This window comes from Eurypyga helias, unplaced genomic scaffold (genome assembly GCF_000690775.1).
Source record: "Eurypyga helias isolate BGI_N326 unplaced genomic scaffold, ASM69077v1 scaffold46, whole genome shotgun sequence".
Classification (NCBI taxonomy): Eukaryota; Metazoa; Chordata; class Aves; order Eurypygiformes; family Eurypygidae; genus Eurypyga; species Eurypyga helias.
In genome coordinates, this window is record NW_010256980.1 from 1766 (window position 1) to 14292 (window position 12527).

General features: G+C 50.1%; 1 protein-coding gene across 1 annotated transcript in view; it reads right to left on the reverse strand.

Moving 5' to 3' along the window:
* Positions 1 to 643: 643 nt before the first annotated feature.
* SLC22A18 (solute carrier family 22, member 18) overlaps positions 644 to 12527 on the reverse strand; it is a 61812-nt gene continuing 49928 nt past the window's right edge. The window contains exons 8-10 of the mRNA XM_010153823.1: positions 10186 to 10287; positions 6438 to 6558; positions 644 to 831 (exon numbers count right to left, since the gene is read on the reverse strand). Of these exons, the coding sequence (XP_010152125.1) occupies positions 644 to 831; positions 6438 to 6558; positions 10186 to 10287 (411 nt within the window). The remainder of the gene's footprint in view (positions 832 to 6437; positions 6559 to 10185; positions 10288 to 12527) is intronic.

Consider the following 12527-nt stretch of genomic DNA (forward strand, 5'->3'; position numbering starts at 1 on the left):
TGGCCTCGATTCCCCTCCAGCACAAGAATGCCGGAGGTGCATTTAATGCAGCAAAATGGCACTCAAAAGCGGTTGTTTTTTTCCCGTTTTCCCTGGTACCATTGCAGGGTGGTGAACTAAAAGGCCAAACCAGAGCAGAGGCACTGGCTCCTAATCCCCTTAGTTTCCGTGAATCCAAGCCCGCAGCATTCAAAAGCCTTTGGCCTCGATTCCCCTCCAGCACAAGAATGCCGGAGGTGCATTTAATGCAGCAAAATGGCACTCAAAAGCGGTTGTTTTTTTCCCGTTTTCCCTGGTACCATTGCAGGGTGGTGAACTAAAAGGCCAAACCAGAGCAGAGGCACTGGCTCCTAATCCCCTTAGTTTCCGTGAATCCAAGCCGGAATGGAGCTATTGCCTGTGATGACAGCCACCGCTGCTGGGGGGGAACCCGATAGCTCCCTGGGGTCCCGCGGCCAGCAGCTGCTCCAGCACGGCTCCAAGTAAGTCTCTTGCAAACCGATCTGTCCCTTATTCTAGATGTAAATGTTGATGAAAGGCAAGATATTGTTCAAATGGTTTTATTCCAGGTTTATGGAATCAAAAACAAAACTTGAGAACATCTTTATGGAAAAAGCATGGGGGTTACTTTCTTGCAGCTGAATTACTGGCTTTTCATCTCTCTCAGCGGGATTTTGCTCTTTAAGAGGTAAACAAACAAACCTGTATTGACAATTAGCTGTAAATAGCCGAAGGAGGAGACTCCAAATTGTGTGTACAAAACTCCGCCAATGGTGGGGCCCACTGTCCGGGTCAAGGGCTGCACTGAGGCACAAATCCCGAGCATGGTACCTAGGAGAGGTGGCAGAGACACACAGCTGTCAGGGTGGGGGCAAGTCTTGGGGTGGGAAAGCAGGGGAGAGTGTGTGGGAGCCCCTTTGTCCCTCGTGGCATCCCCCTACAGCTGTAGCAAATCACTTCAAATAATGTCTTGCGTTAATTTATAGAGGTCCAATTAGGGTTCGTTAGGGCTAAGAACTCCTGGAGGCGTGGGGACTTGTTTCTACCACGAGCCAGCTCGACTCTCCACCGAGAGGTCTGGATGACTGTAATGCTGCCTGAAAGGTAAGGCAGTGCTCACCGCTGCCTTCGCTGGGGTCCAAGGGTGCCTTTGGCCCCTGAAGGTGCTTCTGAACAGGGCTGGTGACTACTGCATGGGATTAGGGATGGAGAGAGAAGGTCTAGGGCCATGTTCGAGACTTTCAAGCAAATCACAGATTCTCCCAATATCATCATTACCTGAGAGGGCCCCGTTCCACCTGAGTTGCTATCGCCATTTGTTCTCTAGCGTGGGACAGAGGGCTCAGAGGAGTGAGAGGCTTAGCTCTAACTAGAGCTTTAAGAATAAATAAATACAACCACAGATAAAGACGGAACCCCCTTGAGATACTCCCCCACCCCTTCGCAAAAAGAACGGATATTTCAATTTGGATGGAAATGCGAGCCCTTCACCTGGCTGGGCCGGTTCCCCCTCCAGCAGCAATCCCATTTGCATCGTTAGCAGGAACCCGGGGGACGGGGAAGCACCTCCAGTTTGGCAGAGGCAGGGTTTGTTTCCACGCGCAGACGGACGACCAAATCGTCCCACGGGGCGCAGAAACATCCCCCCTGCACCCGGAGTGCTCTTTGCCCTCTGGTCTTCATGTAAGACAGCTATCACACTCAGGGGGACACAAAATATCTGACTTTCCAGAAAATCATTCGCCCCCAGCACTGCGAGAAAGGGCAAGCTGGCAGCATCTGCAAGAACCTCGCACCTTGCTCTGAAATACTGTTTGCAATTATTTTTCTTAATACTGGTATGATTATTTGGGCTGTTGGCATCAATTTTCCACCAAGACATACGTTAGGAATCGTTGTTGCACAAGGCCAGCAGCGCGTGAGGAGAGGAGGATGCCGTCCTGCGTGCAAGGAGATGTGGAGCCAAGTGCGGTATTTAACGTGGCCAGCCACAGGGAAACGATTCCTGGTTGAGGCAGAGAAGAGACAGCCAGGTGTTCATTTAATGCCAGCCAGCGACTGCTGGGCTTTTTATCAGCATGCTTAAAATACTTGTGCAGTGAGCCCGAGCCAAGGGCGTAGCTGTGAGGAGAGGGAAATCTCCCAGGAAGCGCTGCCGAGCGCTCCTCCTGCGCATGGGAACACAAAGGCGATGGGTGGGACCTCGCCTTGACCCTTTGCCAATGGGAACCATCCCACAACCACCAAACTTTCTGGGCAGGTTTTGCAATTATTTTTTCCCCTCTAGGTGTTTGAATTAAACTAATTACTACGTACAATTGCCAAAACTGGCTCTTATGATTGAGGAGGTGCTTTTTTTCCTCTTCTTTTTTTTTTTTTTTCTGAAGCAGAAACCCATCCTCTTAAAAGGCCAGGCTCTCCCTCTACGCTTCTGTAACATGTTGCTGAGGAAGATAATTTCTATTTAATAGGCTTAAATTAGATCCCTCGTGTCAGACACCCTCGGAGCTTTGGGACATGGTAAATCTCGGCTCCACAGAGCAGCCCCAGCTCTGTTGCAAAGCTGGACATAGGATGGATCTCGTTTAAGGCAGGACCTTTGACTGAGACAAGTCACCAAATCAGCAGAAAAATTCCTGCATCGCTTTGTGCAGCTCTGCCAACGCTCTTGCTCACCTTTTTCATCACGGCTATCCCACTTTCTGAACATTCCCTGTCATTTTTTCTCCTCCTCCAGCTATTTTCCCCCTTTTCCCATACCTGGCATGACCTTGTCCCTGTTGGGAGCCCATCCTCGCCTCCTGCCCCAGCCCTCCTCTCCTCCCGCAGGTTTCAGGGTTGGGTGCTGGCAGCTCCCCAAGCTGGGCGGCTCCGTTCTCCTCCCACCCTCCGCTGTGCCGGGGTGCCCCGGCTCGCCCTCTTTTCCAGCTCACATCCTGTTGCTGCGCTCAGATGATGGTGCTGGCCCGGATCAGCCACATGCCCACGGGGTAATCGCGGTGCCTAATTTAACGATTAGGTCATTGCTGCCAGCGGCCGCCTTCGAACCAGCAAAGCCCGAGTAAAGCTGGGGGGGCTCAATGCGCCAAACCCCGCCTGGCTGCAAACTCTCCTCCTAAGTCTTTGCATATGACGTGCAAATAAAATCATGAAACATGGACCTGTTACACAGGGAGGCTCTGCTGGGCTTCCTCCCTCTATCCCCTGAGGGCGGGGGGCTCTGCGCAGAAACAAGACCTTCATTCTTGGGGAGGGACCAGGGCTGACAAAGAGTGCTTGTGCGGATGCAAGTCCCCCTCGGCTTGGGGCTGCCCTCCCACCAGCTCACACACCCAGCTGAACAGCATGTGCACGTGGGGCAGAATTTTCCCTTCCTGCCTTTGAAGATGAGGAGAGAGGAAAAACATATCAAAGGGAAAACGAATGAAACGATTTCCGCCCTCTTCCCTTCAGTGCAAAAGTCCAACCATAAGCAAAGAGCAAGTGGCAAACTCATCAGCCTCAGTAGCAAGTAATCTTGGATCAGTCCTGACACCAGGATGATGGTTGCAAGGGATGGTGCCATCCTACATCCCACTGTTCCCTTTCCATGACACCTATTTAAAAGGCAAGGACGAGTGACTCAGTGTCTAGCAAGGGCAGACAGGTTATCCTCCTGCAACGCCCCATCCGTTCCAGCCCTACAATGAGACGGACACTTGAGCTCAGCCTGACCTCCAGCTTCTTGGAAAGCCTCTCTTGGCCCAAAGAAAAGCCTCCAACAGACTCTGCTGGTCCCAGGCTGGCAAAAACATCACAAAAAGACAGCAGCAAGGCTCAAAAGTGATCTTTCCAAACATGTGTTTTCCTAAAAGTTGTGGCAAACCAGTGCTCAGGTTTTTGATGCAGTGACAGCAAGGCTTTGTCATAAAGCCAGATTTCCACACTCTTAAAAAAGTGGGGATTTCTAACGCTCCACCAAAATGTTCCCTTTGCAGAGCCTGTCTCGGGCTCGCCTAGGAAGGAGCAGCCGTTTAGCTGCTGTACGGGTGGAGCAGCCGTTGCGGGGTGCCACCCACGGCCAGAGATGGATGGCAAGCATTTTAATAGCCGCATTTCTCTGAGCCACCCACGCCATCACTGCCACAGCTGCTGCGGAGAGGCAGCTCGCTGGGACGAGGCTCTGCTGTGTCAGGCATTAAAAAGGCCCCTGCTCGGGTGCATCCAAAACAAGCACAAAACCATCAAATGCCTCTTCCCTCAGAACCATTGCAACAAGGAAGCAGAGTTTGAAAGGCAAGGGCCAGGGAGGAGTGGTGGAGACAACGTTTCCCCCCAGCGCTGCAACTCTCTGTGCCAGCAGCATCCCTTCATGGCATGCCCAGTTTCAAGGCAGCTATAACTCTACAATTTGTAGGGGCACTTGGCATGACATCAGCCCAGGATGGACAGGCAGAAGAAAGCCCCTGATAGCCCATGGCTCTCCTGATGTCTCACAATCCCCTCCCGACTGTCCATGCAGCCCCATGCATTGCCGTCATCCTGCCCTGCCATGTGGAGACCATCCATCCCACCAAGGCACAAGCTGACCTAACAACATACGCAAGCGGGGAGCAGGGTGAGGCAACTAAACCCATTTTCCTCTCTGACTGAAGCTTGCCTCTGGGCTTTGAAAGCCAAGCAATGCTCTGGTTTTCCTCACAAAGCCCCTTTATGAAGAGCCTGGATGAATTCCAGCTTGGCCGTACAACCCAAAGCCGCTTGGTGCCCTTCCCCCCTTGCTCTCCTTCCTCACATGAACATCACTCCAACTCATGAAACAGCAGATTTTCTTCCCATCTAAGTGCAGGGGCTGGGATATCCCCAGTTCTCACCTCCCTAGGAACTAAGTGGTCCTCCCAGATAGAAGTATCTTGGAAATTGTGGGCTCCCAGCTTTTTTAGAAGATGTGGTTGTCAGCTCTACAAATAAACTATTAGAGTGACATTTAGGAAAGCTTTTCATCCAGAAGCATCTCAAAAGTGCTTTATAAACTTCACTAATGGGCTGTGCAAACTCTAACTCCCATTCTCAGCAGGGTCTGTGCAGAGGTGCCTGCTCATACGGCTGCTGGGGAAGACAAGAGTGCAGGCTGGCATCCCAGAAAGGCTCAGCTAGAGCAGAGAAACTCTCAGGTATCTGGTGGATGTGGCTTGGGGAGCAAACCCTGAAAGAGCTTGAGCAAGAGACATCAAACTGGGTTAACCCAGCTCCGTTCTGGGACAAACTCAGCAAGGCTCCCATGGCACTAACGTAGACACATTTCCATTGTCAACAGATATAAAAATTTGTTTACTGCAGTATTTCAGCCCCTTTTACAGAGAAATATAGTGACTCTTTGACTGAAACACAGCCAAAATGTAGAGAGGAAGGCAATTACTGCATCAGGCAAAACATATTTCCTGAGAGCAATCCAGAATGCCATCCTGAGATGCTCGAAGTTAAATGGTGTGAACGAACAGCCCCCTCAGTCACCCTCACGGTGGAATAAGAGCTTTAGCTTTTTCTTTAACATAATCTTGGGGTCACATGGGAAGGAGTGTTCAGGAGAGGCTTCCCTTACTGCATTACTGGTGGACGAAAAACTGAACATGGGCCGGCAGTGTGTGCTGGCAGCCCAGAAAGCCAACCGTATCCTGGGCTGTATCCAGAGAAGTGTGGCCAGCAGCTCAAGGGAGGTGATTCTGCCCCTCTTCTCTGCTCTGGTGAGACCCCACCTGGAGTGCTGCGTCCAGCTGTGGAGCCCTCAACATCAGAAGGATATAGACCGGTTGGAGTGAGTCCAGAGGAGGCCACGAAGATGCTCCAAGGGCTGGAGCCCCTCTGCTATGGGGACAGGCTGAGAGAGTTGGGCTTGTTCAGCCTGGAGAAGAGAAGGCTCCAGGGACACCTTATAGCACGTTCCAGTACCTGAAGGGGCTACAAGGAAGCTGGGGGGGACAAGGGGTAACGGGTTTAAATTGAAAGTGGGGAGGTTTAGATTAGATATCAGGAAGAAGTTCTTCCCGGAGAGGGTGGTGAAGCACTGGAACAGGTTGCCCAGAGAAGCTGTGGATGCCCCATCCCTGGAAGTGTTCAAGGCCAGGCTGGATGAGGCTTGGAGCAACCTGGTCTAGTGGAAGGTGTCCCTGCCCATAGCAGGGGGTTGGAACTAGATGGTCTTTAAGGTCCTTTCCAACCCAAACCATTCTATGATTCTATGATCCAGTACTATGGATGTCAGCAGGTAGCACAGGACTGTGAGCACCGGATTGCAGGATGGTTGCTTTATGTTGTTCAAGCTTAACCTGTACTAACTACATTGGTCCCTGTTCATCCGCTCTGCTGACATCTATCTGATAGCAGCAGCATGAGCTGGGAAGTCCCTTATGGACTCAAAACCAAGAGAAGATCAGTTTGACCTTTTTGACGAGTCTTACCGGTGTCGGAGGAGGGAACAGCCTTGGTGAGGATGCTGTCAGTGATGGTGCCCAGCGTGCTGAAGGCGAACACCAGCGGCACTGCGACGATACAGTAGTGCCACACGGTCCTCATCAGGGCCTAAGGAACAGGAGGAAATGGACCACAGATTATTAGAGAGCACAAGTAGTGGCTTTGTGGCAAGAAACAACCTAGAAAAGCATCACAAGCCAAGCCCATGACTTAAGTAAATTGTGGGAGCCACAAGTGATACGTGAGTGTGTGGCTTTGGGCGCTGCAGGGTCTTTCACAGCCCACCATTTGTCTGCAGCAAATTATTCCAAGCATGCAGTGCAAGTAGCAAACGATACCCTACAATCTGGCAGCACGTTTCTCCGGCACTGCTGCGGGTATTTTTAGTGTCTGGGAATTAGTGACGTCCCCGCACCCTTCCCCCCGTCTTCTGTCTCTTGTCCAACTCCCGAGGAAACATTGAACAGCAGATGCATGTGGTGTACTTCAGGAAGCCTCCATTACTTATACAAAATAGCCTAGAGAAGGCATTTCAGTTCATTATCATAAATAATTAAAACTAAACTGAGCTTGTAAAAATAAATGAGCATGGTGCATTATGTAACACTGTACCTTTGGGAGTTCTAATCCTGTTCTGCTGCTTCCTTGCTAATAAATTCACAGAATTCAGTAATCTGGAATAGGTCTTCTGGCCATAGGTGCACATTAGTGAGCATAATTAGGGAGAGTAATGATTTCGTTATTGCACATATTCTTGGTGGAGACATCCCTCCAGCTGTTTAATACTGAAACAAAAGCAGTGAAGCTCCCTAAGCCGTGGGGCTAGAGCGGCTCTGGGTTCATTCACAAGCGCTGATGGTCAAATGAATGGATTTCTCAGGGGCATGGAAAGGAAATTCCCCCTTTCTTGCAAGTCTCCTGCCCTCACCCGTGTCCCAAGGTGTGTTATTGCAGCTGTTAAAACATTTCTGTTGCTGGTTTAGCCAGAAGATTTGTTCTCTGGAGTTCTCTTTCCTAAGATCTGGTCCCTGCCTCTCGGCTACAGAAGATGGAGAAACCCAGAGACATTGCTCCCTAATGACTTGGAAATATTGAGGTTTATTCCTAGTTCCCCTCTAGACTCACACACAGTCAGGTTTCTCTCCTCAGAGGGGGTCTTTGCCTGCATTTTGGCTATGATTTAGGCACTTCTGATTAAGGAATCAGAGAACAAAGACAGAGGAACCGGTATTTGGTACATAAACATTCAGACAGAGGGAGAATAATTCCTTGCTAGGGCAAATGTCATTGCAGGACAACATTGCAGAGCTCGTAGGAAAAAGCAGTTTTAACCTTCCCCTGCCTATGTATCCCTTCATGGGATGAAGCAAGTGGGCAGAAAAGAGCTGAGCCATGTCTGTGCCTCCTGTAAAACCAGGGGAAATGGCTCCTTGCTCTCCTGAGATTCAGAAAGGATGGAGCCAGACAGAACCCAAGCTCTGCTACTCCTCAGCCAGGTAGTTAGCAGTCTTTTTGACCTGCGCGGATCTGAAGGCAGTGTTCAGCTGAGAGAGGCAGAACCAGGAGTTTCAGCAGACAGGCTCAAAAAGCAAATGCCTGGGAAATGCAGGCAGCAAGGCAGGAGAAGGCACAGCCATGCCTTCAGACAAAGAGAAAAACTTCCCCGTCGCAACTGCCAAGCACTCCTACACTCCTGCCCACGCACTCCCGGCTTGCATCTGCAGATCAGACAGCAGCTCTTCCGTCCTCTCCTTTTCCAGGTGTTATTGCGGAGCTTGAATAGCAGCCCACCCCTTCCCTTCTCCAGCAGCTGTTTGCTGGGAATATCCTGCAGCCCCTTCCCAGCTGCACCGCCGTCTGTCTGTCTGCTGGTGCCCTCCTTCCAAAACCACTTCAGCCCACCTCTCAGTGATATGAAGATGGGTTTCAGAGTGTCTTTTATTAACAGTCTAGCTTTTCTCCTTGCTTCCACCCTTTGGGAAGGGGATCTGCTTTGGTTGGAGGCCAGATGTAGCAAAGGCACAGCGGGTAGGATGCTCCTCCACTGGCGTCTGTGCAGGATTAAAAACTTCACACATTCATCTCTGAATCTGGGGCTTGCCACTGTGATGGCACTCATCCTACCACGATGGAAAGCCACCCCAGAAACGGATGTTTTCTCAGCAGCCACTCAAACAGAGCACTTTTTAATAAGGCTTTCCTGGTACAGAGGATCACAGCTGCATTTGCCTATGAATAGTTCTCATGGGAAGTCATTGCTGACCCTTGTCCCCAGGCCCGTGCTGTCAGGATGTCCGCAGCCCTCCGGGCTTGACGTAATTGCCAACTTTAACATGAACTTCCAGCAGTAATTTCCCTTCCTCACACAGCCACCGTGAACCACCTGTGCTGGGACATTAGCTGCTGCAAGCTGTGCCGCCCCATGTGCCCCTCCACTGCCATCAAGGCTTTCTCTCCAACTTCCAGCCAACACCAGCCTTACCTCTCAGTGAAACCTTGGTCTTCAGATGGGCCAGATCTACCTTTGTCCTACCTGAATGCTCCAACCCATGACTGAAAAACAATGGCACGACCTTCAAAGCCCTTCCTGGGCCATGCTCAGGAGCACAAAGTCCTGTGCAGATGACCCATGCTAAGGTGGCACATCGATGCCAGCCAAAAATATGCAACACAAGCTGGGAGTGACCCTTCCCAAGCATCCCACCAAATTGCAGCATCTCCACAAGCCCCAGAATCCCAGAGAGGAGGACCGTGTTCCAACTGCAGAATCAAACCTTTGTCTGCATCCATCCCCCCTTCCCAGCCTCATCTCAGACACACAATTTAGCCTCAGATTAGCAGAGGTGCATAGGTGCCTCATCTCATCCATGTAGCCGAGATCGACGAGCCTCGATACCACACAGGGTTTCGCCTTGACCTCCCTGTGGCTGCGATGTGGTTGTGGGAATGGCAACCATCCTATTCGCGCCAACAGGAGCACTGGCACCCTGGCAGCAAGGCTCGAGGCCAAATCCTGCAGGGAATGTTGAAAGGCTGACGCGGCTCGACCGTCCTTTGGGCCCATCGGTGCGCACCCTTTGCCTGGGCAGAGGTATTGGTTCCCCAAGCATGGCTTATCTGAGCAAACACGACTACCAGCAGAGCTGCTTACGTCAATTCCGTTTTCCGATTACCGTTTGAGATTGGCATCAACTGATGCCCACGCAGACACAACCACCTATGGGTAACATCACTCGTCCCAAAACGGAGAAACAAAATTATTGCCTTGCTACTTCCTTGCCCAAATACTCTCATCTTGGGGAAATTAGGCAAAAAGAAAGCCCCAGAAGAACACAAAACCTCTGCTGTCTCACAGCAGTGTACAACCACAATGATTTTCACCCCCATAATCTTCATTTACTTTCTGGGTAGTTCAGGAAATGCTGTCACTGACAAGACCAAGGGAAGGATTTCTATGCAAATCCAGTGACTCAGGAGGGACTTAACGAGTTTCTGCGTGAGATTAATTTTTTTTAATCCCCGTAACTATTACTCACGCAGCTCTTTATCGCTATTCGGCGCAGTGCTTACGCTGAGCGTGGCTCTGTTTGCACAGAGATCCAGGTGAGCTGGTTTCCCCCCTGAGGACCACCCAGCAAAGCTGGTGGTGGCATTTCAAGGGGCAGAGCTTGCAGCCAGGTCTCGTGCTGCTGTGTTAATAAAAGGCACCATGGATGACTTTATGCTGAACCTTACCATGCCTAGGCCCACGCCGATGAAGACAAAGACACTGAGCCTGAGCAGGGTCCTCTCTGTGCAGTGGTTAGTGAGTTTTCCAACAACCAGACCCTGGACAACCTGGGAAAGAAGCACACAAGCACTGTTAAGCCTGATGCATAATAATTTAAACAAGCTCAAAAGAGAACTGCTACAGTGCTTCAAGCAAATGAAAGGCTGAAAATGAGTTATTCCCTTGTGTGGTGGGGTTTTTTTGTGGGTTTTTTTTTTTTTTTGAGTAAAAAAGACCTCACTGTAATGGTAAATGGCTGGAAGACACGATCAATTATTTCAAGCATTTTTTGTCCTAGGGATAGATCCATCCAGTCAGCTGAAAGTCTTTACTCAGGGTGCACGTTTGAGTTTACTCAACATCACTGCATACACACCAGCGGTGACTGAAACTTTCTAAAGATGCTTACAGACACAAATTAATTTTTCTAATTAACTCATCATGGTTTTGTGAAATACAATTAATATTAAGGTCTTCATTCCTGGCAAGTCCTTCCAAAGCAAAACCATAGATATGTATGCAGAGGAGGAAAATGTCTCCTGTCCTGCACCTTCTGTTGCCATTATTATAAACTATAAATATACAAATTGTGTGGTTCATCATTTTTAGACAGGAAACAAGCACGGCAGAAGAGCTAATACCCAGCCCCAGCAGTACACACAGACGTGAAGGATGGGGAACTGGTTTTACAGATTTTAAATAAAAACTGGAGGAAAGGAGGCAGGAAGGAGGACCAAATAAATTTAAACCTCAGGAGATATTTGACTTTTCCAGTGTTTTGCAGAGCAAAGATTCCAACTTTAATTCTCTGTTTGGCATCTCGTATACTCCAAGTGACCTTGGCCCAAGTGGACTGGAGAGGACAGGGACTGCAAGACATCACTTTGAAAACAAACCCTGACTGACTGCGTTTCAGGGGAGGGACAGATAGGAATGTACCCTGCCTTGAAAGGGTTTGTTTGATCCAAGCAAAAACCCCTCTGACTTGAAAGAAGAGCTGTAGTCCAAAATGCTTTGTTTGGCACTCTGGCTTCGTTTCAATGGCAGTCCAGTCTGGAGAGAACCTCAGTGCTCTGCTTGGTCCTCCAGTAATGCTACACCACATTTAACCTTGCTGTGTTAGTCCTAAGGATGAAACCCAAACTCACCTGGGAGGAAATGAGTGCACAATGAGTAAGTTATGAAAAAGAAATGTTAATCTATGACATGCAGCCCAGAAAAAGCAATTTAGTTATTAAAATAACATAAAAAATTAAATAGAAATAGAGCGAAAAGAAAGTTAACATAAAGAACAATAGCTACAAAAAACCAAATGTATTTCTGACAAGCTACAGCTTGATGGGAAGCATCAAAATCTGACTCTTCACATTGCTTGTGCACAAGCCATTTTTGACATGAGAGCACATCACACCAAGCAGAGATTTTGGTTCCCAGTAAACTCTTTTCCTTCCTCCTTTATGACCCCATCCCCACCCTCAGGCAGGGCTTGAGAGCTTTGCTCACGTGTGCCCAGCTACCGCGTGACAGTCGCATGGGCCCCATGTGTCTCTCCTGGATCGTGTCACCCAGTAGTGGCCTCGGGGACACAGGCAGACCTGCTGCAGTGCAATCCTCGGACGATGCATGGTGTGACCTGAGTCATCCCAACTGAACGGCCTGCCACGGACATGGGAGGAGGCTGATACCAGCCCCAGGGACTCCTACTCAGGGGGTGGGTGGAGAAGCCGCTGAGCAACGCTTCATTAAGCTGAGTGCTCCTAAAATGAAGAACCATCATTAACTTTTTGCAACTTCCCAGTCCCTCCTGCTGGCTCTCCCCAGCTGGGGCTGTGCTGAGTCATGTAGGACAAGGGCTGAGCTCCGTCACAGGGCACGGCTTGACTCAGCAGTGGCATCACCCAAAGCCCAGTTTGGCTATGCTGAGCCACCGGAGGAAAGGAAACATTTCTCAGTTTGCCCAGACTTGAACAGTTTATTTAATTGGGATACACCATGCAGGTGCAGCCTTGTCCCTGCCCTTCCTTGAGTCACTGCGGTAGGTCACCAGAAACGTTACAGAGCAACCCAGTCTGATGGCCATGGGAGTGGCGTATCCAAAAACGGTTCCATCGCTACACGTGAGCACCTAAGCACAGAGAACAAGCGCCGCTGCAGCAAAGCGGGCAGGACCAGGAGATAAGCAAACCAGGGCTGCCCCCAGAGCGAGCAGAGCAGTGTGATGGTCCTTGTGCCAAGGCTGGCATTCAGCATGGGCTTCCCCATCATCCAGACTGGGGCAATATGAGCATGAGGTAAAACACCACTGCTG